Source organism: Seriola aureovittata, chromosome 18 (genome assembly GCF_021018895.1).
Source record: "Seriola aureovittata isolate HTS-2021-v1 ecotype China chromosome 18, ASM2101889v1, whole genome shotgun sequence".
Classification (NCBI taxonomy): domain Eukaryota; kingdom Metazoa; phylum Chordata; class Actinopteri; order Carangiformes; family Carangidae; genus Seriola; species Seriola aureovittata.
This window is the reverse complement of record NC_079381.1, coordinates 23343297-23367628: the sequence shown is the minus strand read 5'-3', so window position 1 is coordinate 23367628 and position 24332 is coordinate 23343297. Positions and strand designations below refer to the sequence as shown.

Below are 24332 nucleotides of genomic sequence, written 5' to 3'. Positions count from 1 at the left end.
ACAACAAACAGCACATTTTCTACTACACACACACACACACACACACACACACACACACACACCAATCATACATCTGTGGAAATTTGGGGTTCAGTATCTCGCCCAAGGACACGTCAACATGCGGACAGGAGGAGCCAGGAATCGAACCACCGATCTTCCAACCTTCCAATCTACCAATCTAATCCTAATTGCAACCTTAACTTTAAACTGAAGTTTTAGGATTTCTATAATCCTCACAACGCAGAAATGTCCACAGGGTCTAAAACTCAAGTTGGTCCTCACAACAATAGAAGCACAAGCACACACACACACACACACACACACACACACACACACACTTACACACACACACACAAACACACACGCAATTCAATTTCAGTTCACTGCAACTGACATTTTCATTGGTTCGGCACAGAGATTTCAGATATTACGAAAAGCTAGTGACAAAATGAATTCTGTTTTCCCTCCAACGTGCGACAACGATCAACACGTTCTGGAGCTAGAGTTGTTTTTCTGCTCGTCCGGGAATCTGCGACGTCACGATGCAAATTCAAACCAAAACCCAGTGACTGTATCGATCCTGGGCAACAAACAGTGACTCAGGAGAAGCAAATTAGCTGCAGAGCTGAACTCTCTCTGTAACAGTGAATCTTCACTGTGGCTGTTTGTTTCCAAAGTTAACTCTAGTTTTGCAGACAGATGCATCTATGTGAAGGTTATTTTTTTATATTTATATCAATCTTACAAATAACATATTGAAATAGGTGACTGTTCATTTATAATATATAGTCTAACATTATTACAAATGCTGTGTACATTTCCATATTATGAGCGCTCTCTTTCTATTTAATAACAAACAATACACAACAAGAGATAATGTTTCACTTGTGATTATAAATTCTCGTTATCATCTTACAAAGTTGACAAAGTGAACTGTTCCCGATTTACACGTCCAACAAAGGAGCATTAGCTTTCATTCATGTCATGATTCTGGCGCGTTTCCTCTCTGATTTGGTCTCCACCAACTCCTGAGAAAAATATCTGGTGAACAATAAAACCAAAAGGATGAGCTGTGAGAGGCTGAAGGGGACCGAGTTTATCACAATGAGCGACTCCTCTCACATTGTTAATGTAAAAAAATAGATTAGAGCGACTTTAATATTCGCCCTGAGACGTTTTGGTGGCACGCTGTGTTTTTATATTATCACAGGAAGTGATTCCGTGTGAGTGTTTTTGGAAAGTAATATAACGCATCCCTTTATATTATCTCCTAAGTGCAACCTTAGAACCAATTTGTCTTATTTACCACAGCGCTACCTGAAGGATAGCAGCCCAGAACAACAGAGGGAATAATCACTTGGAAACATTTCAAAGAGTAAAATAATTACGGTGTGTTTCTCCCCGTGTGTCCAGGTGAAGAGTGTGAACCTGTCGGAGGGCGAGCAGCTGTCCATCAGGGGCGTAGACGACCGAGGGTCCCTGCTGGTCCTGGCCAACCAGACGCTGCTGGTTGAAGGTCAGGTGATCCGCAGTCCCACCAACACCCTGTCCGTCTACTACCGCTCCACACCGGAGGGAAGCATGGGCATCTTCCAGCTGCACTATCAGAGTGAGTCCAGCACACACACACATATACACACACTCAAACCGCACACACACACAAAGTATGTCATGACTCTAATATGAATATGCATACATATAAACAAGCTATACAGATTCAATAAATATGAATTCATCATTAGGTCCTTAGGGGCTGTTTGTACTCTGTATATATGCTAATTGCATAATCAGAAATCTTCTCATCTAATCGTTTAACACGGTGATTGAATCTGTCATGTGAATTATCTTATTAGAGCTCTGATTAATTGGCTCTCATCTCATTAGGAGGCTGAGAATACGGGAGTTTTCATAGAGTGTGTGTGTGTGTGCGCGCTTGACTGTGTAAGCCCATAATAGATATGACAGTGACTGGAAAGGAGGAAGCATCAGAGTGTTAAGACCCACCTGTGCCATTAATCACAGCCATCTAATCCTTTTACATCAGCAGCAGGCAGAGGAACGGAGCGGAGACGACTGAGATTAAAATATCTCTGCGGGGACAGATGTGGCCAAAATAAAGGCATAAAAATCAGTGTTTAAGAGAGTGAAAACAACACAGACAACATAAAGGCCTACTCTTAAATAAGTCTTCAAAGATATAATCATTGATTCTTCCAGTCATTATATCAGAAATAGTTTTTTCGTCCGTCTCATTCTCATGAACATCATATCTCAGTAACGCCTTGACAGAACTTCTTCAAACTTAGCAAGAACATTCACTTGGACTCAAGAATCAACTGATTATAATTTGGTGGTCAAGGGTCAAAGGTCAAGGTCACTGTGACCTCACAGAACACGTTTTGGGCCATAACGCACAAATTCAGACACTAATTCTGACACAATTTAACTCAAATGTCTATGAGGATAAAATTAAGTGATGATGTTTTAAATCCCAAAGGTCAGAGGTCAACTTCATTCTCACATCATAATGTTGTGCAGAAACACCTGGATATTATTCAACACTTTAACTCGGGGTGGGGGCTGTGACCATATTTCCATAAAAATGTCTGCACCAAATTTGGGGACAACAAATGTCGGTACAAAATTTCAAGACAATTCATGAAAAGGTTGTTGAGATATCTCCTACTTTCATACCCCCGTATATCTCCGCCAGTAAAGACGGTGCGATTTGTCTGTTTAAGAAAGTTACAAAAACTCTTGGACAAAGTTTCAGACTCTGTTTGAAGATGTACTTTTGTTTGAAGAACACTGAGGCTTTAAAATTCCCTGTATATGTGGATGATCGATTGATGTCTCAACTTTTCTGTCGAGTTTTCTGTTCATTTTAATCCTTTTTACTGTATATTCCTTTTATGTGTTTTGCAAACTGTATCAAAAGAAGTGTTCACTCGTATCGCTGCAGAAGTAGGAGCATAAATACCAGCAGCTGTTATTGTAAAAGTGACAGTAGTTTAGTGTGAGCAGGAGTTATGTAGTAGAAGTAGTTGCGGCAGTAATTCAGTGTTATTAGCTCTGTATTTAATGCTTACTTGCAGTAATAATATTCACACAGCACCTGTCATCCTCCTCTCCGTGTTTTCCCTGTGCGTAGTCTTCAGGCTGAGCTGTCCTCTCCCCAAGAGGCCTCACTTTGGGGAGGTGTCCGTGCTGGACCTGCTCCCTGGAGGCACTGCCCGCTTCCACTGCCACATGGGTTACCACCTGCAGGGGGAGCCGCTGCTCACCTGCATCAACGCCTCCCTGCCGGCGTGGAGCGGCAAGGAGCCCAGCTGCAGGGGTGAGTACGCGCGGAGCTGCAGAGGCCGATTTTCAAAGTAGAGCGAGATAAGAATTTCACATGCAGCAAAAAGATGATCCATTTGGAGCCGTGTTAAAGTGAAGTAAAAGTGACTCCTCCCATGCAGCTCTTTGTGGAGGGACAGTGAAGAACGCCACAGTGGGGAGGGTGTTGTCCCCTTCTCCCCACCACGGGCCGAACGCCACCCAGGACTGCTCCTGCTCCTGGTCCCTGGAGGCCCCCAAGGACCAGAGGCTGCATCTGCATCTGGAGAGACTGGCCTTGGGACCCACTGACAGGTAAGGGAAGGGGGGGGGGCACCTGTCTGCACATGTGAGTGTGTTTTATGGGCCAATGTTTGCTCAGTCAGCGGTGACCTACCTGAAGGTTTTCACTCTCTTTTATACTTTATTTATCCTGTTGTGTAGAACAGTGGATCAAATTACTCATAGTGACAAATCCACGACTGCAGCTCATTGTTTTGGTTTTATAACCTGCAGCTTTACTGTTCTGACTCAGTGTCTCGGCTCTCGGCAGATATTTGTCTCCTCATTACTCTCTCTGCTTATATCCCATTATGTCCTTTAGGCTTTAGTTTAGTGCAGGTCGCCTCACGGTGATCAGGTGGTCTGGTTTTTGAGGAACTGAGTCAGATTCCTTCATCTTTCACTTTCACTCATGCTCACTCACTCCTTCCATCGCTCCCTGTAGGCTGGTGTTGTGGAGCGGGCTGGACGCCGGCTCTGTGGTGCTGTTCGACTCGGGCCGGGGCGGACAGATCCCCTTCGAGGGAGTGATCAGCGAGGGTCCAGCTGTGAGGATCCAGTTCATCACCGATCAGCCGAACCACAACACGGGATTCAACATCCGCTATGAAGGTACAGAAGCTGCTGTAGACCTGCACGCAAACATAAAACCTGTATTCCTTCAGCACAATTTAAAGGCACTAGATGTGTTGTAACATTTCTATAATGACAGTATAATTATGTAAACAAGACTATTCCTGAGAAGATTGCAAGGCTCTGTGGTTCTGCTCACATCGTTCACTGCCAAGTGGATTGTGACTGGATTGGCAGGAAGAGGGATGGTTGTTCAACATAATCTGAGCTAAAGCTTTCAGAGTTTCTGGCAATGTCAGATTGTGGAGGGAGGGAAAGATCCCCTCCGACGTGTTTATCCTCATCAGTAAAAAAAAAATAAAAAAAATAAAAGCTAACCAAAGAATCGTCTTTGCCAGTGGAAACACAGATGCTACCAATCGTCTTGGCATCTGTTTACGGCGATTACACAGAGGTATCACAAAGGAAATTAAAAAAGCCACATGCAGCGACTTTAATACGACACATTTTGCTGCTAATTGTCCTGCGGACTGAGATTTCTCTCCCCGTTTCATTTTCTCCTCCAGCTTTCGAGCGCGGCCACTGCTACGAGCCGTACCTGCAGAACGGAAACTTCACCACCTCCGACCCCATGTACGGGGTTGGAGCTGTGGTCCAGTTCACCTGTGATCCGGGCCACTCGCTGGAGCAAGGCCCTCCTGTTATCGAGTGCATCAGCGCAAGGGATCCTTACTGGAACGACACAGAGCCGCTGTGCAAAGGTAACGCTGAGAGCAGGAGGCAGAGACAACGTTTTTGTGTTTAGGTTTTACCAGTGTTCAGAGTCGGATCTAGTAAACTCTCCTAACGGCCACTTGTTGATGAGTGGGTGCATGTTTCTGTAGACGGCTTCATGTTCTGATCCAAGTTTTGTTCAAAAAACAAGTCACCTGAGAGTAAAAGGAAGGAAACACCAAAACACTTCAAGTCCCTCTGTCACAAATCAGCTGTAACAGAGTCAGTAGGTGTTTTAGTATTCTTCCTTTTTCCCTCCATGACGTGCGTTCAAATAGCTCAGGGATAAAAACAACAAAACATATCGCCACTGTTTATTTTATTCCTGTGCGCTGGCGTCAGTCGGAGCCGGAGGCATCATGTTTTCAGGTTGTCCGTCCGTCTGTCCCGTTCTCGGGAACGTGATACCTCAGTAACGCCTCGAGGGAGTTTCTCCAAATTTGGCACAAACAGTCACTTGGACTCAAGGATGAAGTGAGTAGAATTTGGCGGTCAAAGGTCAAAGGTCAAGGTCACTGTGACCACACAAAACACAGTTTTGGCCATAGCTCACAAATTCAGACGCTAATTATGACACAATTTATCTCACATGTCTATGAGGGTAAAATGAAGTGATCAAAGGTCAACTTCCCTGTGACATCACAACGTACAGCAAAAAAAAACACCTTATGTCATTATTACTATTATTATTTTATATATTATTATTACATTACAGCATATTTCCTGCAACTTGGCTGATTGGCGGAGGGATACAACCGTGAGGTGGTGATTCTAGTTTAATTTATATTTAATATTTTCCTAAAAAAAACAGAGCTCTTTACATTCTTATATAAAGCACAATAACCAGTTTCATCTAGACTGATAGATTTAAGGAATCAGCACCAAAGAGAATATTTTAATATGAAAAACATGATGAGTTCAATCATGGACACGTGCATCATCATCTGTTGGAGGATCTTGCGTGAGGCGTAGTGTGTTTGATGTTTCCATGACGGAATAATTCAACATTTTGGGCTTTAGATGAAAAGATTGACAGCACTCTCATGTCTGTGTGATAAATATGCAGCTACAGACAGTTAGCTTAGCTTAGCTTAGCTTAGCTTAAAGACTGAAAACGGGGGCAACCGTTCTCCCCACCAGCTCCTTTAAAACTCCAACTATTCCTTTAAATCTTCCATTTTTCTTTGACTGTGTTGTTCCTCATTCTTCAGTGTTCCTCCCCCTGTCCCTGCAGCGCAGTGTGGAGGAGACCTGACCGGTCCTGGGGGGGTGATCCTGTCTCCGAACTGGCCCGAGTGGTACGGAGAGGGGGAGGACTGCAGCTGGAGGATACATGTCGGGGAGGACAAACGAGTGCTGCTCGATGTGCAACTGTGAGCAAATAAGCAACACACACACACACACACACACACACACGTCAAAGCTTCAGCTCTGATCCAAACTTTGGCCAGATGTTATCATTAAAAATGTATGCGGGGAGCGTGGAGTGTGGCGGCTCAGTGAGGGGCCCAGCACCCCGTCTAGATGTGCCTATTGATATTTCTGTATTCCTGCTCACACTGAAGCGCTGACAACGTTACAGAGCTGCAGTTTCTCCCACAGTGGTGATATTTATACCCTCATCTTGATTCCCTGCTTTCACCGACCTCGCTGCAGAGCTGGTCATTGTGGCTGCGTGATGCTGCTGGACTGAATTTTTTATCTTTCGTCTAACACCCCCCCCCCTGCATTCATGTCTCTGACAGCTCCAGTGTGAACTGAGTTATCACTGAATCTAAAGCCTGTGTGTGCAGAAGTTTAATTTTAATTAAGCAACTTTCACCGGGTGAAGATTTACGTAGGCTGCAGTTCATGTGGAGTTTGCATCATCCAATCAGAGATGAGGAAACTAGTTTTCAAAGTAGAAATCAGATCAGTGTTTTCCACAGCCAGTGAAACCAGGTGAGACCAGAAAGATGGGATTAAAGGCTTCCTCCTGAATTCATTTAAAAGAAGGTGAGCTCGGTGAGCCGAGGCTCTGCCACCCAAAATATTTTTGTTAAATCTTGTCAAATGTTATTGCAGCTAAAAGTGTTTACCACAGTGTGTTGCACAGATTCATTCCACAACATAGAACTGAGTGAAGTAAATGTTAGAAATGAAAGTAAAATCAAGATGTAACGGGACAATAACCAATGTTTCAGTAACAGCAGCGTCATCCTTATGAAATTATTATTCATTTAACTTATTTTTTCTGTGGTATGAAATCGGTTTAACTCGACTCCCTGCAAACACTAATCCAATTACATACTTAGTCCTTTGGTAGAAATGTGTCACATCATATTTACAGATATTTCAATTTTTAAAACCCTGCAAAGCTGCGTCTTTAAGGAGCATCTGTGGTGAGACACACGTCTCTGGGGCAGTAACAACATGGCCGTGTTTACAGACCGCTAAACACTCTGCCTGTGGATGAATGCAGCATTTAGCCTTTGAGGTCATCTCGTCTCCCACGCAGTCGGCCATCGACATGACAGCACTCTGACTCATCACTACTTGTCCTGAACTGATACCACTGGCTGTACTCCGCTCTCTCTCTCTCTCTCTCTCTCTCCCTGTCTTCAGACTGAACATCAGCGACAGTGACATGTTGACCATCACCGACGGCGACGAGGTCACGACACGTATCCTGGGTCGGTACGTCGGAGGAAGCAGCCCCTTCAAGCTCTCCTCCACCACCCCTGACCTGACTGTCACCTTCCACTCCGACCCGGCGGGGCTCGTCTTCGGCAAGGGCGAGGGCTTCATCATCAACTACATGGGTGAGATTCGATCCAGTTCTACATCAACCAAAGAGGAAGTGTGCTGATAATTAGATAGATCAACAACAAAACAATGAGTTGATCCTAGCAACAAGAACCGTCTGAACGACAGAGTATTAGAGTCAGATTGAGGAAAAAAAGCTGAAATTTTGAGAATAAAGTCGTAATTTTATAAGAATTAAGTCATAATTTTAGGTTGCATGTTGTTTTTAAAGGGGAAACATCAGAAGCTTTAAAATGAGGAACGTGGAGCATCCTGTGATGTTCGACTTTAGGCTTCACAAATAAGGAAATACTTCATCTTTTTGCTCATTATTATCATTTTTTTCCTCATTGTGGCCCCAGTACTCTGTCATACTCTTCACTGTCCGATCTAATAAAACCATAAAAATACAATATAAACAGAATAAGACTCAAAACCTTGAAGCAAGTGCACAAGTAAATCCACTTATTGTTGGACTCATGGTGGATGGATCGATGCAGCAGAACCGGAGAGATCGTCTCTTTTCTTCCTTGTCAAAATCTGGCAGTTAACATTACCCACAATGCAACTGAACCACACTTGGGTGTGTGTTATGCCAGTGGTGGTTAATGCAGCCTCGAGCCCCTGTCTTCGTTGACAATAACAAGAACATAGAACAACAACAACAACAGGTTTATTTTCATTCATTTTTCCCACTTTCACTTTAAAGGACCCAGTGTGAGGGATTTAGTGACACCTAGTGGTGGGGCCACAGATTGCAACCAAACCGAATACGCCTCCGTTTCTGAGTGTGTAGGAGAATCTACGGTGACCTTCCAGTAACGTAAACACTTGTTGCACCGCCGTGTTTCTATAGTAACCAAGAACTGTTCTGCGCTGTGGTAGAAACGCGGCGGTGCAACATGGCGGCTCTGCTGAAGACGACCCACCCCTCATGTAGATATGAAGGGCTCATTCTCAGCTAATGAAAACACAATGACTCTTACTTTCAGACTAATGGAAACATAATTATGAATATTACATCCAATTTCTTTTACCAGATCCCTTTAAATCCAACACACTGGTCCTTTAATTGCGTCTTCTCTCCTCAAGCTGCCCACTCCATTTTTCATCTTCCCGTTTCTCTCCTCTCATCTTTATTTGTCTTTTCTTTCCCTTGCCTCTGCCCTTATTCAATCACATCCCATTTGTTTCACCGTCTCACAATGGCCCTCATCTGCACACACACACACACACACACACACACACACAAGCCAAGGAGTTTCACAAGCAGCCAAACAAGCTCGCACCCTCCTTTAACACACAGTAATCTGCAGTGCGTCCCGTATCCAACACCTGACACCAATTTAGAATCGCACTGAGACACACACTGTCCAATTTACTTGTCACCCTCCCGACACCACAAGCTCGCACACGCTTCCCAGAGGAGTAAATCAAGTAGACACAGCATGAATACGTAGGCTACTCTCTTTGATTATATATGTGTGTGTGTGTGTGTGTGTTAGTGTTCAGAATAAATTACCCACCACACACATTCAGGCTGCACGGAGGAGGAGAACCGAGTCAATAGAGAATGAATAATTGATCCAGGAACTTCAACTTACAAATCCCTGTAGGCCTATTATATTGTAGAGTGTAATGCAATACTGTACGCCGCCCGATCAATCATCAGAAATACATATGCACACACACACACTAGTCCCAACAGGAGGAAACTTATTTATATGTTTCTCTGGGCTGTAATGGGGTTTTTTTCTGTCTTGAAACTGTGCAAATTTTTATTAATGTTCTGTGTTTTCTTCTTGGCACGAGCGGCTACCGGAGGTGGTTTTTGTTCTGTTCTTCTTTTGTTCAAGACCATTATACACTCGAGACATTCGCATTTCGCAGAGCAATAAATGTGCCTGTAAATGTGTGAATGGGAAGGAGAAACATAAACAGTCTGTGAGAGCACAGAGGAGTAAACTTCAGATGATTTGATGTAACTGCAGCAAGAGCGAAGGTTTGTGTGGAAGAACACGATGAAGTGGAAAGAAATCATAAATATATAACAATATAATAAAGCTGGTTATTCCCATAGTAATGGCCATATAAGAACAAAGAGAAGTGCAACGTAAACAATTTCCAGCGTTAATAATTTCAGTTTCCTTTATAGTCGGCCGCAGATAACGATTATTTCCATCATTGATTAATCTGTTGATCATTCGTTCTGTAAAACATCAGAAAAACAAAAGAGCATAAAGTGAAATTATGAAATATCTCGTTTTGGCCGCCGAACAATCCAAAAGTCTTTTGTTCATTATGAAGTAAGACAAAGAAAAGCAGCAAGTTCCCACCTCTGAGAACAAGGAGCTGATTATTCGATTATCAAAACAGTTGGCAAATCATTTTCTTCTGATCGAGTAATTGATGAATTGATTAATCGTTGCAGCTCTACCTCAAAGATTCCTTTTATAGATTTCAGATAGATGATGTTGTATTTTTACTAGTTTATTATTTTTACCGATGTTTAATGTTTCGTAGTTCAATGTAAGTAGAAGTACAGATTTTTTTAACCGCCCCCAAAAAGCGTCTGTAGCCTTTAGACTTCAGTAGCACAAGTTTATTTGTGCAGCATCTTTCAACTTCAAAGTGCTTTACATAAAAAGCATTAACAGAAGAAACACGAGGCCACACAGAAGGAGAAAAGACATTTAAATTGTGTGTGAGTGAAACAAAATATAAGATCAAAAGCTTTCAGGCTGGAAAAAGCCCCAACGACCGTCTCCGCCCTAGTGCAGCCTGAGAGATTAAACCCGGGGCAAACGCAGACCACTGGTCACAGGCACAACGCGCTGCTGATCGTTGACCTTATTGCTCCGAGTGTGAGGTAAAAACTAAAGGTGACTCAACATTTTCCTCATGTCAGATCCTCTCTCATCCTCATGAAGCTGGACAATAAGCTCAATGTCTCTATTAGGACAAAAGTTAAGTGACTTTTTCCCACCCTGAGTAGCGTCTGCAGGTGTTATTAACCTGAGAGATGAAACCCAGGACAAAAGAAAACTGGCTAAACTGAGTTTTGTGACCCGATAAAGTTAAGTTAATCTTGTCATTGTGAGCGTGTTGTTACACTTTTATCTGTCGTGGTCTCCAGAGAATGAATCCTAATAACTGTGGTCACATTCCTCACAGTGAAACATCTGAAGGAAAATGAGGATGTTTAGCTGAAAGCTCAGCCGTGCAGAAGAGCAGAGCCAGGAAACGCGGCTGTAGACTTTTTGTCTTGTTAGCTCCCAGTTGATCTGAAGGGTGTGTTTTTCCTCTCTCATGGCTGTGGACTTTTATTAAATTGGACTCGGAGCTCTAAATTCTGAAGCTTCATTGATTTTTTTTTTTTTTTTTTTTTTACGACCCGCAGCGAAAAACATGGCAAGAAAGTTTGAGCTGGACTTTTTTAATGAGAGATCAGAAGAATTCTTGATTCAGACGGATCTTCAGAACGATCAAGAGACTGGAGATTGGTCTGAGCTTGCTGCTGCTTCTCTGCCTGTGTAATCAGGACATGCTGGTGCGTGGGGGGGGGTCTTCTCAGGTACACCATCTAAAATGATAAATCAGGAGCAAAACATTTGTCCATTTTATGTTTTTTTTTCATTCATTAAAAGAAGTTAGTTTGTGCCACTGAAACAAAGCTGTAAATGAGTATTTGAGAGTTTAAAAACAGCCTCTTTAAACCTGCATTGATCAATATTTTCATATGAGATTAAAGCCCCTCCAGTGTAAAGGTCTCTGTCCATGTGTAGTGTGATTATAGATCAGCTCTAGCTTCTATATTAATACTGTGAAAGTATCAAAGCCTCAGTCCACAGAGAAATGCACACAGCCTGTATTCAGAAACTGAGCCTTAAAACCAGCCGTCAGGACTTCTGGAACTTTGTGATGTCACAACAAAGCAGTCACCAAGCCCCGCCCACCTGGACCCACCATCCAAACCTTTACAGGATTTGGTTTCTCTGAGTGTTTTTACCTGAAATCTGCTTTATTTTTATTGGATCACTCAGAAAACAGTCGGCCAATCAGGAGAGAGGCTCAGAGCCTCCTCTCTTCTGATTGGCTCACTGACCTGTTGTTACTAGAGCTCCAGAGAGAAGCCTGAGAGAGGTCGCTCCGTGTCTGCAGGGTGTGTAAACAGGCAGATGTTGTGATAATATGTCAAACTTGTGAGCGATGTTTGGTTTGTTGTGAACCAGACGGACAAAAACATTTCAGCAACTTTAAAATTTGTGATTAATTGGAACAAAACTGGTGTTTTTCAAGTGGAATACAGATGAAAATAACCACACACACAAAGAACATCAATATATAGTATTTTCTACTCAGTTTTGACTTAAATAAAAAACAAAAAACTAAATAATTAGCCCCTTTAGTCAGAATTTTGTCACATTACAAAAAAACACTCAGACATCAGCAGCTGCGACAGTTGACTGACAGTTTGTGATAACTCTATTGAGGACTGTTTTACTGGAAGACTGCATTCAAACTGAGTGGCGTTTTCAAATGGCAGCTTCCCCGTCGGAGCTGAAGCAGCGAGGAGGAGATACTTGAAGACTGTCCAGCACAGATGAAATCCATCATCCTGTCACACGGTCAAATAATTGCACGATAAGTCCATCGGTCTTCCACGCTGGGACGGTTCCCTCATCACTCACATCATGTGCCAATCTCGCGTCAAAATCAGATGTGGTGGTTGTTTATCTATTTTTGCTTCTTGACTCTTCACTGTTGCCGAACCTGCCCCACAAGCAATAACACCAACATAATGGAGCCATTAATCAACGTTTGTTTTGAATTTGTCCTCTCAGAGGTGTCCCGGAACGACTCCTGTCCAGACCTGCCCGAGATCCAGAACGGCTGGAAGACCACGTCCCATGTTGCGCTGGTGCGCGGGGCTCGTATCACCTACCAGTGCGATCCCGGTTACGACCTGGTGGGACGGGAGACCCTCACCTGTCAGTTAGACCTGTCCTGGAGCTCACAGCCCCCGTTCTGTGAAAAGAGTCAGTCCCAGTCTTATTTACGTACCGACTGCAGAGCTGTGCGTGTGTGTGTGTGTGTGTGTGTGTGTGTGTGTGTGTGTGTGTGTGTGTGTGTGTGTGTGTGTGTGTGTGTGTGTGCATGTAGCTGCTAGTGTTTATTGTTAGCACATTGTCTTCCTTCACATTATTATTATTCACATCCTATATATAAGAACTTGTTTCCTATAGTGTAAATTTTAAAGACGTTTATTAAGTAAAAATACAAAAGCAGCAAAAGAATCAAAATTTCAGAGTTTTCTTATTATATTTTTCATTATTAAATTAATGTTATTGATGCATAAACTTGTGAGCAGCATGTTCATGTTTAACTATTTCATGTGCTGTTGGCAGTTTAATCATATTTTATAAGACGATCCACGTGTTCACGTAAAAGTAAAGTAAGTAGTTTCTATAGTAGAACAGTCAGATAATTGTTGTGGAGTAGAAGTAAAAAGAAGCATAAAATGGAAATGCTTAAGGACAGTGTGAGTGTGTAAATGTTTCCACTGCTGTAATAAAAAAAAGAAAGTGTTGCTATAACAAAGTTTCCTCAGTTTGAGCTGATGAAAACTTTTATTATTCACTGTGCAAATGAAGCTTTTGTTCGCAGGTTTCTTACCAGAGACCTTCTACAGCTTCCAGACTTTTATGTCTTTTGACAAAGTGAAACAAAAACAAGAAAATTCAGATGGATTCAAATCAAACTGTATTTAATTTGGCAGCCATCTTTCAGCAGGGCATTTTAAACAGCGGCAGCAGGATGCGACTCACCGCCGTTCCTACTACCCAGACTGCAGCTGTGCACCTGCTCTAATCTCATCACACGCTAAACAGGAAACGGGTCATAAACACTGTTTATTGCCCCAGACCAGAAATCAAACTTTGAAGCTGATGTTGCTCCTAAACTAATTTTGTCAATCGAAGTCTTTGTTCTGGTGAAGATGTTTGTTATTCAGGGAACTCACGGGACACGTAGCTCCTCTCATGACAAGTTGGACCTTAATCAACTCAGATGGCAGGAGAAACTATCAGGGATCGGCTGCCGAGCATCGTGCCGACATTGGAGACGTAATGTTGGCAGCAGCAGTAACTCTTCACTGTCTGAAAGGACTTTAATGAGTTTCCATTAAATTTATTGAGGGCGTTCAGAGTCCTCAGAGAATGAAGCTTTTTGTGAGCTATTTTTTTTATTGATTTATTAAAACTCAGAGGATAAATAATTTAATTTATCACCAGCATCAGATGGAAATTAAAAACATACAGATTTCCACGAAATGGAATATGTTCATGTTCCCCAGAGGATTAACTCTTAATCAGGGCCTTTAGTTGTTTTAAACGTTTAGGTTTCTGTGAGGCTTCATATGAGATGCTGAAACTGTATTTACACAGTTGATGTTTTCTATCTGATTTATAAAGTTTGATAAATAAACTTGTTTCATGTATAAAAACAGATCATATATCGTACGTTCCTCTTCTCCTCAGTCATGTACTGTTCGGATCCGGGCCACGTGGAGCACTCCACCAGGTCCCTGTCGGATCCTAAACTCCTGGTGGGCACCACCATTCAGTACAGCTGCAACGCCGGCTTCATCCTGCAGGGCGGCGCCACCATCACCTGCTACGGCCGCGAGCCGGGGACCCCCGTGTGGACGTCTCGGCTCCCTCACTGTGTCTGTGAGTATCATTCAAAACAGTTTCCAGAGCAAACGGGAAACGCGTCATGAGAGGTCAGCGGCGTTAAGCAGCCGGGAGAAACTGGTGGTTATTTTATCAACCCCCGTGTGATGAAGGGTTTCTGTGGCTTACTGGTAATTTTCCAGGCCTGTTATTTCAGAGAGCTGTCATCAGGATAGACAGTTGCACATGGCAGTTAACTGAAGATGAGAGGCTCCTTCCTGCTGCTGTGCGATCTAACATGAGTGGGTTTGTGTGATTTCTTGCCTGGCTCTGTCTTTCCTCTGCTGACACAGATCACAGCGTAAGTGAGTGCCAGAGACGATGCTTCATCTCCTGCATTTTCATCTCAGGACGGACTCTGTCTGTGTGTGTGTGTGTGTGTGTGTGTTGTGTGTGTGTGTGTGTGTGTGTGTGTGTGAGCGAGAGAGAGAGAGAGAGAGAGTATGTGTTTGCACATGCGTGTGCTTTCGGGGGTTATTAATGTTTGTGTGAAGTGTTTGATATGTAAATGCTATGCTAATGCACCGTACCAATCAGCCCTCAGCCACCTGGAGGAGGGGGTGGAGATTATCCATGAGTCATGTCACCTCAGCCAGAGCCTGTCAGATCTGTCAGTCGAGCTCTGACGCAAAACCTCTGATTCGTGGTGAGAAACTTGACAGGATCCATCCAGCTTTTCTCTCTCTCTCTCTGTTTTCTTTCTTTCTTTCTGTAGCTGAGGATTCGGTTTCCTGTGAAAACCCCGGTCTCCCTGACAACGGCTACCAGATCCTATCCAAGAGGCTTTACCTGCCTGGCGAGTCACTCACCTTTGTCTGTTACCAAGGTTACGAGCTCATTGGAGAGGTGGCAATTAAATGCATCCTAGGAAACCCGTCCTTTTGGAGCGGCCCACTTCCTCTGTGCAGGGGTGAGAGTTTTGCAGAATTTGTTTGTTTCTTAAATTTCAGTGTGTATGTGGAATGAACCCCCCCCCCCCCCCCCACTCCCCCCGTACCTTTGGATTTCTGCACGTACACAACAGTTTCTTCCCCCTTGCTCGTTGATACAGATTGATCACGCTCCTGTGCATGTGACTGACAGTTCGCTAAACTCCCGTCCCCTAATCACAGCTCAGAACATCAGCACTGGAAGAGTCTGTTTACCTTCCCAGAACCACACACAAGAGCAGAAGTGTGAGGGGTGGATTACACAGCGGGGGAAGAAGTATTCAGATTGTTTACTTCAGTAAAAGTACAAATACGCTCTAATTTGATATAACTGTGATTTCTTTGTTGGTAGTGTCCTCCAGGCTCGCTGGTCTGTGGGCGACAAGTTTCACTTTAAAATACGACTCTCCTTATAAAGGATTTATAAATGGTTTAAAACTAGTTTATTAATTTGGTTGTTTACACTTTATAAATCATAAATAAACAAGTTTTAACACAGTTTTTATACATTGATGCAGGCTCACTATTTGGCGAGATCAAATTAATGCTTACTACTCATTAATCTTATTAATGAGTAATTACCATTTATAACTGGTAAAAGGAGCCTGTTAGTAACTCATTAATAGATGTTGATGTGTTTTACACTCTGTGCTGTCTGAATGCTAAAGTCCTAAAGAGGAGACCAACCCGCAAAAAGCATCTCCATGTTAATCTCCACTGAGCAGAACAATCTGATCCACCGCTGTGATTAGATCGAGGACGGCTGCTGAGAGCACGCCAAGGTAATCAATACTGCTAAGACCTCAAAGGATGAATCTGGTCATTTGATATGATCATGTGATCTGCCATAATTTGATCTGTCAAATGAAACTTTCTGACGGTGATGATGGAGAAAACAAACAGATATGAGGCTCACTATTTGGCAAGTAACAGGTCACTGTTGCCCTTTTATCTAATGTGTTATAACGGCTTATAAATGATTTGTAAAGTGTTAACAAGCTAATTAATAAACTTGTTATAAACCAATTCATACATCACAAACATGAAGATCTTATAAATTTTGATGCTGTTTTATGGGTTAAACTGCTCAAACTGAAACAAATTAGTCATTAAAGTAATTAGTCAACTGACAGAGAATTAAATGGCAAATATTTTGATAATTATTTAAAACTTTTTGATGCGAAAATCTCAAACATTTCATCTCTCAAATATGAAGATTTACTGCTTTTATTTTATTTGTTTTATTTTTTGATAATTATGACGTTGGAATGGATGGATTATCGGTCGACCAAAACATAATAATAATAAAATATCATTTATAAAGGAAATTAGCATTAGTTGCAGTTCTAAATAATAATAATAATAGAAATTAGCTCAGAGCAGAGCAGGACTTGTACTGGAGTATTTGACAGTGTGGTATTTGTACTTTTACTGCAGTAAAGGGTCTGAATACTTCCTCCACTCGTGCTGTGTGAGAGCAGACAGGTAGACAGGTGTGTGTGTGTGGGGGGGGGGGGTGAGCGAATGGAGAGTTCAGCCTTGTTACAGAAACTCCACAGAAAGTGTGATGTAAATGTTCATATACACTGACTGACAGAATGATGTCTTGCAGCCAACCATGACTGCTTTGGCAACCATGCTTTGGAAGGTGAGTCTGTGTGTGTGTGTGTGTGTGTGACTGTGTGTGTGTGTGTGTGTGTGTGTGTGTGTGTGTGTGTGCGTGCATGTGCATGTGTTCTGATGCTGTGAGCTGAACAGACCACAGCATCAGTTTGTTTTCTCAAATGACAAAAACCTCAAACAAACCATCACACAGGACAAAGAATTAAAATCGCTTTGTGTGTGTGTGTGTGTGTGTGTGTGTGTGTGTGTGTGTGTGTGTGTGTGTGTGTGTGTGTGTGTGTGTGTGTGTGTGTGTGTGTGTGTGTGTGTGTGTGTGTGCGCGTGCTCCGCCTGCATCAGCAAACATCTGCCTGCCAAGTTCATTCCCACCGTGTGTGTTCATCCCTCCACCTGTGTTTGTTCATTTGTTTACCTGTGGAATCCACCTCCGTTTGCTAAGCCACCTTTAACCAGACTTGTATTTATCCTCTTGGTGAAATCCTGCCGCTGTTTAACCTCGTTCTATTCACGTGTGTCAGTTGCAGAGGCGACGGCGGGCTCCACTCTGGATGGCGGGAACATCGCTCTGGCCATCTTCATCCTGGTCCTGCTGCTGTCCGTGCTGCTGGGAGGAGCTTACGTCTACGTCACGCGGTGAGATCTCTGCTCAGCTTTGACACATTATCTGACGTTTTGAGAAATATTTTTACTCGCTTCCTTGTGATCAGTTGGTTTAAAGCTGCATCCAGTCTAAAGGTCTGTGTCCATGTGTAGTGTGATTATAGATCAGCTCTAGCTTAATACTGTGAAAGTATCAAAGCCTCAGTCCACAGAGAAATGCACACAGCCTGTATTCAGAAACTGAGCCTTAAAACCAGCCGTCAGGACTTCTGGAACTTTGTGATGTCACAACAAAGCAGTCACCAAGCCCCGCCCACCTGGACCCACCATCCAAACCTTGCAGGATTTGGTTTCTCTGAGTGTTTTTACCTGAAATCTAGCTCAGAGCTTCCTCTCTTCTGATTGGCTCACCGACCTGTTGTTACTAGAGCTGCAGAGAGAAGCCTGAGAGAGGAGATGTAAAACTACACTGAGATGTTCTTAAAAGCACAAATATATCTTCTTATGGATCAACACTTCAAATAAAATACAGAAGAAGAGGAAAATATAGATCAGTACAAACACACAACAGTATATTTTGTGTAATCCTGCTGACAAACACAAAGTTCAGTTCAGACTGATGGAAATGTCGTTAATTTGCAGGTAACTGATAATAAACCTGAAAACTGAATCGTCCTCATGTTTTGTTTTCCTTCTGTTTCCTCTCTTCGTGTCCTTCAGGTGCCGATATCACTCCAACTTAAGGCTGCCTCTCATCTACCCCCACCCTTACCGACAGATCACTGTAGAGACAGAGTTTGACAACCCGCTCTATGAGACAGGAGGGGTGAGTGTCCACCTCATCTAACAACTACCTGTCCATGTCATCTTTAAGATATCAGACACCCTCACTGTTTGTACTGACTCTGTCTCCTCCATCTTGTCTCTCATCAGCAGGACACTCGTGAATATGAAGTATCGATATGAGAAGCCTCACAAAAGACATTTCTGAACCACAAACCGACCGCCTCGTCCTAACTCTTCATCCTCTCCTCCCTCCTTCTCCGCCCAGGAGGAGGCGATGTAAATACAAATAGATGATGATGTCCAGCCCCTTCTGCCATGAGACGCAGCGGTTGATCCCTGTTCTCTCCTCCTTTGACGTGACAGCTTCTGAAGACATGATGGGAAACGGGAGAGGAGATAGACACACAGACAGACAGACAGACCTGTATGCATCAGAGTCGCCGGGAGGTGATTGGAGATGTAGGACGGAGAGAAAAGACCCGAAGATCATCTGAGAACATCGAACATGGTGAGAAAAGAGGAACGTGTTGGGTGTGAAATGGGACAAAAAGGAGTGAAGGAGGGGAGAAGGGGAAGGAGTCGGGGGACAGGACGCAGGGGGAGGGATGTGGAATGAAGCACTTTTTAGTATTTTTGTGAAACATTTAACGAAAGAATCCAAGAACACGTCAGTTAAAGTTATAATCCTTAAGATTTTCACAAAATCAGACGCCATTTTTGATACAGTCTCATTCATTTCAGCCAAATGTGGAGCAAACGTTAAACAAGTTTAAGAAAAAAAAGCACATCAATGCGCATTTCCATCCGCTCCTGTTATGTGAATATTAGCAGGTGGTTGATGGAGATAAGCAGCAGGTGGAGCTGAATCTCCAGTCGCTGCCATTAAACCACCGAAGAAGAAGATGAGGTGATTATAAGATGGTGATGATGATGGAGATCTGACATTTCACTCCACACTCAGCTGATGTTTTGTTTTTATCAGTGCACCTTATCAACCCTAAAAACATTAATGATAGTTTGATTTTTTTTGGTTTCCACTCAAGTTTTTTTTATAAATGCTCAAATTGAAAATATGCACATGCAACACACACACACTCACACACACACACACACACACACACACACTGATATCAGCCTCACTGTTTACTGTTCACTCTCCTGCAGCTGGTTCCGAGAGTCCAACAAGCCAAACACAGGGTGGCTTTTATTGTGAAGGAGCCACAGGAAATGTAGTGTATTTGTCGCAGAGGTTATCGCACACTGTGATCCTTCAACAAATAGTCATTTTCAGTATTTTATATTTTATCAGTTTTAATATGTCGGGGAGTAACGAGAGGCTCCTCAGACACATACAGTGTTTGTCCCGTGTGCAACGTGACATAAGATAATATATATAGTTGTTTGGCTGCACTGTAAACAGACACCAGACGCTCGTCCTGTCGTATTCAGACAGAACGTGAAGTGAAACTTTGACGTCTCTGACCATCAGACTGTTTCCCTGTTGTTTCCCTCTCTCGTCTGTCTTTGTACAGATTCATAAAGTGCAGATTTACGCTCTAAATTTTTCAAGTTAAATCATTTCTCCTCCACTGCAGATGAATCTTTGCATCAGTTTGAGTTTTCCTGAGTGAGTTCGTGTCTCCTCGTGTCTTTCCACTGACTTTGTCGCAGTCGCCGCCTCTAAATTTCACCTGGCGCCGTGTCTGAAGCTTTGATGTAAAATAGGAAGTGGACGCTGTTTGACGCCGACTCAGGCTTCCAGGTTTTTCTTCCGCTCATTAGACTACACATTGCGATGACGTCACGCACTTTAAAATCACTTTTTCTAAACTCTGAGAAAATTTTACAAACATAAAACATCCATGGATTCAAAATCAATAATCCAAATCAATCAATAATTGACCCTGCAGACCAGCAACGGACTGCAGATGGTGGTCCATGGGAAAAAGCTTTTCTGGCTGCAGTGGATTTTTACGTAAGTGACCACTGGAACAAATTAACACCAATTAACGGGCGAGTGGTTGCTCCCCGTATCCAGCTCTTCTTCTGAACACACAGTGAAACCACACTTGTTGTTGCCACGGTAACTGCACGGGTCACCATATCAACCAGGACAGAAATCTTAAGGATTGCAGCTTTAAGAGTCTTGGGGAAAAAATTGGCAGGTAGAGCGGATGAGGTGTTTTTTTTTTGTTTTTTTTAGTTTCTGTTTACTTCTTCACATGAGTCACCCTCCTCGCCACAACATGATAATCACAGGGCGGAAATAATGGTCAGAGGATTATTCTCCTCCTAATCAGTGTGACACAGGAAGTGTGTCTGTCTCCTGTCCCTGAACTCCCCCCCCCCCCCCCCCCCGCCTGCAGTCACCTTCGAGGCTTTTTACTTTTTACTCCGGCCGCTCCGCCTCTGGCTTTAGCTGTAGTTCATTGGTATTTAAATCTGTGACTTTGGGGCCAGTGCAGTACTGTTGTCTTATTCCTCTCACATGTAGTTAGACCGATGACTGTCGTAGACTGGCCTCAGAGTCCCCAGGTGTGGACCGGCTGAAGACTGAAAAGGAAAAATGAAAAACATGCGTTGTTGCAGATGTGGAGGTCGCCATGTGAATAGCATAGCTGTAGTCAACCGACTGGTCTTTGAGTGCAAGCTCAATCAACCCACCAGATGATGTATTTATTTTGATGTACTGTACATGTGATGTTTTATGCAGATTGATAAATGTACATTTTCATTATGAAGAAGACAAATGTTGACAGTTTCCCTAAATAAATGGTAAAACTCGAATAAAAAGTACAAAAGATTCTTTTTAAATATTGAGGCGTTCTGTTTTTTCTTCTTCTGCACCAGGTTTTTGTTTCAGATGTGGAACCAAGAATTACCCACAAACATCCTTCTTTTATTTATTTATTCTATATATAGTTTATTGCGTCAATGAAACATTATACTTTTCTTGTGTTTTAAACATTTTGACACAAACTTTTTAACCTTAAAACTGTTTTTTTTTTCTCATCCTAAACCCAGAACACAGGGTGAGTGACAGTATAGTTGTTACTGATCTTAATGTGTCTCTCAATACATATACATATACATATATATCTATACTATCAAGTACCCTTCCACAAATACTAACATGCATACCTATACACATACATACATACACAAATGCACCTGTATACACACCCATGTACATATGCATATGAAAAAAAGATTACTTAAACCATTTAAGTAATCTTTTTCTCATATGCATAAAATGAAATATTAAAGCTTTTTACTTATTAAATAAATTTACGTTGCAGTTTCATGTGTTTAAATCATCTTCTTTGTATCAAGTATAATTAGTCAACGAGCTTTGCTTAATTTGAAGAGGGTCCATCTTTTTCCAGCTTCTTCTCGTTACTATTGATTTTGAAAGTTACCTTTGCCATATCATATATATATATATATATATATATATATATATATATATATATCTTCTACTCTGAAAGCTTAAAAGCTGTAATTCTTATAATCCAAAACAAATATAATTCCTCCCTTTTGCAGGTGTTTGGTCGTGTTCCTGAACGTCTCAGCTATTGTGTGTAAAATATCTGACCAGTACGTTTATATTTTTTCACATGTATAAAAAACATAATAATAGGCGTAAACAAACATCCTCCTTTTAAATCTGTCCTTGCAACGTCTCTGCAGGAAATCTATATTAATTATTCTATACTTTAAATGGATGTTGATCATTTCAGTCCCGCTTCCATTTATCTGCATCTCAAAGTCTTGTATTATCTCCAAACATGGATGTATTGCACATTTTATTAGATTTTTTTTAGATGGATTTTAGTGAATCTGTGAAGTTTCGGTGACGCTGGCACCAACTGTGGGTTTACAACAGCATCGGTGACAACAACAAGTCGGTTCATGGAGTAAGTTCTTTGTTCAGCCCAGACGTTGCTTCAGGCTCCTGTGCAGGTGAGGTCAAGTGAGTGGGAGGATGGCCATGATAAGTGGCTCCTCCTGTCCAGTGTTTGCTGATTATGTATGCTGCCTCTATTGATTTATGCTTGTGTCAATTCTTCCTGCATAATTTTAGCAAGCAGGGGAAGCAGCTCAGTCTTCTCTAAGAGCACTTAGTCAGGAGTTATTTATGTTGAGGAAAAGGAAGAGATGGGTGGAAACTCTCCAAGTAAGCACTGCTTTTAATAGCCCCTTTCAGGTGATTATGATGAAGAAGATGAAACTATTATAAAGGCAAATGTATATTCATTTAAATATCTGGTGCCAGAAGTTCGTAAAACTCTGGACTTTCATAAAGTGTAAAATAGAAACATAAGGAAACATACAGAGTGTCTGATCTGACAGAGAGGCATCATGGAGAAAGTGAATCAGTGTAAAATACAATCACCTAGGAGCTAAATAGTGATTTACATATGAAACATGGCCGTCCAGTTTGTTCTAGAAATGTCTTTAAACATATCTGATCCTGTTTACTACAAATCACTGATGTTCTACAAAGGACCACAGGCTGTAAATAAAGATGGACGTCGTCTCTGAGACAGTTTCTGAAGAGCGGTTTTGAAGCTCAGAGTGAGCTGTTCCACCGTTGCCACCTTGGCAGCGCCTGACTCCACCCATAACTCTCAGCTAATCCAAAAATGGGCAAAGAGGAGGGGTGAGTGGAGCTGAGACTTCGGTGCATGTCAGTTTGTGGCAAGCATACGCTCACCCACCTGTCACTCCAAGAGGCCACGCCCTCAATTCTGCATAACTTTAGTCCTTAATAAAATGTAAACAGATGAGAAATTAGCTCTAGAGACCAAAACAGTTTTTGTACCAGGTTGTAAACATGTTTATTTCTGCTGTAAAGTTGGACATTTTAACATGGGAGTCTATGGGGACTGACTCACTGTTGGAGCCAGACTCTAGTGGCCGTTAGAGGAACTGCAGCTTTTGGTTCTTCAGTGTTGATGCTTCATGTTTCAGTCTCGGAGTTTGATGCTTGTTTATCAGTCACAGAGCTACACGGAGTCTATCGACACGTTGCTGAGCTGTCATCATAAGAAAATGACAAGCCAAATATCCTGTTAATCATCTCGCGACCCCTTGTGAGGGCCCTGACCCCCAGGTTGGGAACCACTGCTTTAGGTTTTCAGCAAAAACAAAATTCCAACATCCCCGACACGAAAAGATTTTAATCTCCTTAACTGTTGTGAAAAGTTTCTTTGAAGTTTGAACTACTTACTTTCACCACAGCATGCAGCTCTGGCTTCATTCACTCTGACAAGCAACTTCTTTTTTTCTGGACCAAGTGCTCTTGGCTTGCAAATACACCCTGATGGGTGGGAGGCAAATCCTGCCCCACAGCATTTCCCTACCTCCACACCACTTTAATGTACTAATGATTCCTTCTGTTGCCGTCACGAATGCTAATAAGAAGATAATGCTTCCTGCCACGACTGCAATTTCCAGAGGCTTTCCTGCTGCGGTTAATTCAACTGTTGAGAAGCTTTTAACCAGATGCTTGATGATATTAAGGCACTCTGAGGAAACTGAGAGCTGCCCACACGAGTTTAATGAACCAACCGCATTCACAGAGCCAGAAATACTTTACATTTATGTCTGCATTTAAGGAGTTTAGTTGGTGCTATTATCCAGAGAGGGACGCATAATGAACGCAGCAACACAAGGAGATCATTAATATTACAAGCATCTAACGCCGTGGGTCAGACCCACACCACTGAGGCAATAGATGCTGGAAATATCTGTCCGGAATATTTATGTGTAATAGGGAGATGCAGGTGAAATATATGATGCATTATGAATTTAATTAGGCTGAGCAACATCTCCACAGTGGCTTTAAGTTTATAATAACTTTACATCAGCGGTTCCCAACCTGTGGTCCGGGGGCCCACTTGTGGTTTGCAAAGGTATTGCA

The 24332-nt window shown here is 42.5% G+C and overlaps 1 protein-coding gene across 4 annotated transcripts in view; it reads left to right on the top strand.

Annotated features, from left to right (window-relative positions):
- Window positions 1-21222, top strand: part of LOC130186796 (seizure 6-like protein) — a 56649-nt gene extending 35427 nt beyond the window's left edge. Inside the window, exons 4-17 of one of the 4 annotated variants that reach the window (XM_056404085.1) lie at window positions 1414-1609; window positions 3152-3337; window positions 3465-3636; window positions 4049-4215; window positions 4743-4937; window positions 6185-6323; window positions 7555-7751; window positions 12579-12773; window positions 14274-14465; window positions 15184-15378; window positions 17010-17045; window positions 17539-17653; window positions 18341-18446; window positions 18557-21222. In XM_056404085.1, coding sequence (XP_056260060.1) covers window positions 1414-1609; window positions 3152-3337; window positions 3465-3636; window positions 4049-4215; window positions 4743-4937; window positions 6185-6323; window positions 7555-7751; window positions 12579-12773; window positions 14274-14465; window positions 15184-15378; window positions 17010-17045; window positions 17539-17653; window positions 18341-18446; window positions 18557-18586 — 2121 coding nt within the window. In that variant the 3' untranslated portion in view covers window positions 18587-21222. Of the gene's footprint in view, window positions 1-1413; window positions 1610-3151; window positions 3338-3464; window positions 3637-4048; window positions 4216-4742; window positions 4938-6184; window positions 6324-7554; window positions 7752-12578; window positions 12774-14273; window positions 14466-15183; window positions 15379-17009; window positions 17046-17538; window positions 17654-18340; window positions 18447-18553 lie in introns of all 4 variants that reach the window. The other 3 variants (XM_056404084.1, XM_056404087.1, XM_056404086.1) reach the window with 3 other exon arrangements.
- Window positions 21223-24332: the final 3110 nt, after the last annotated feature.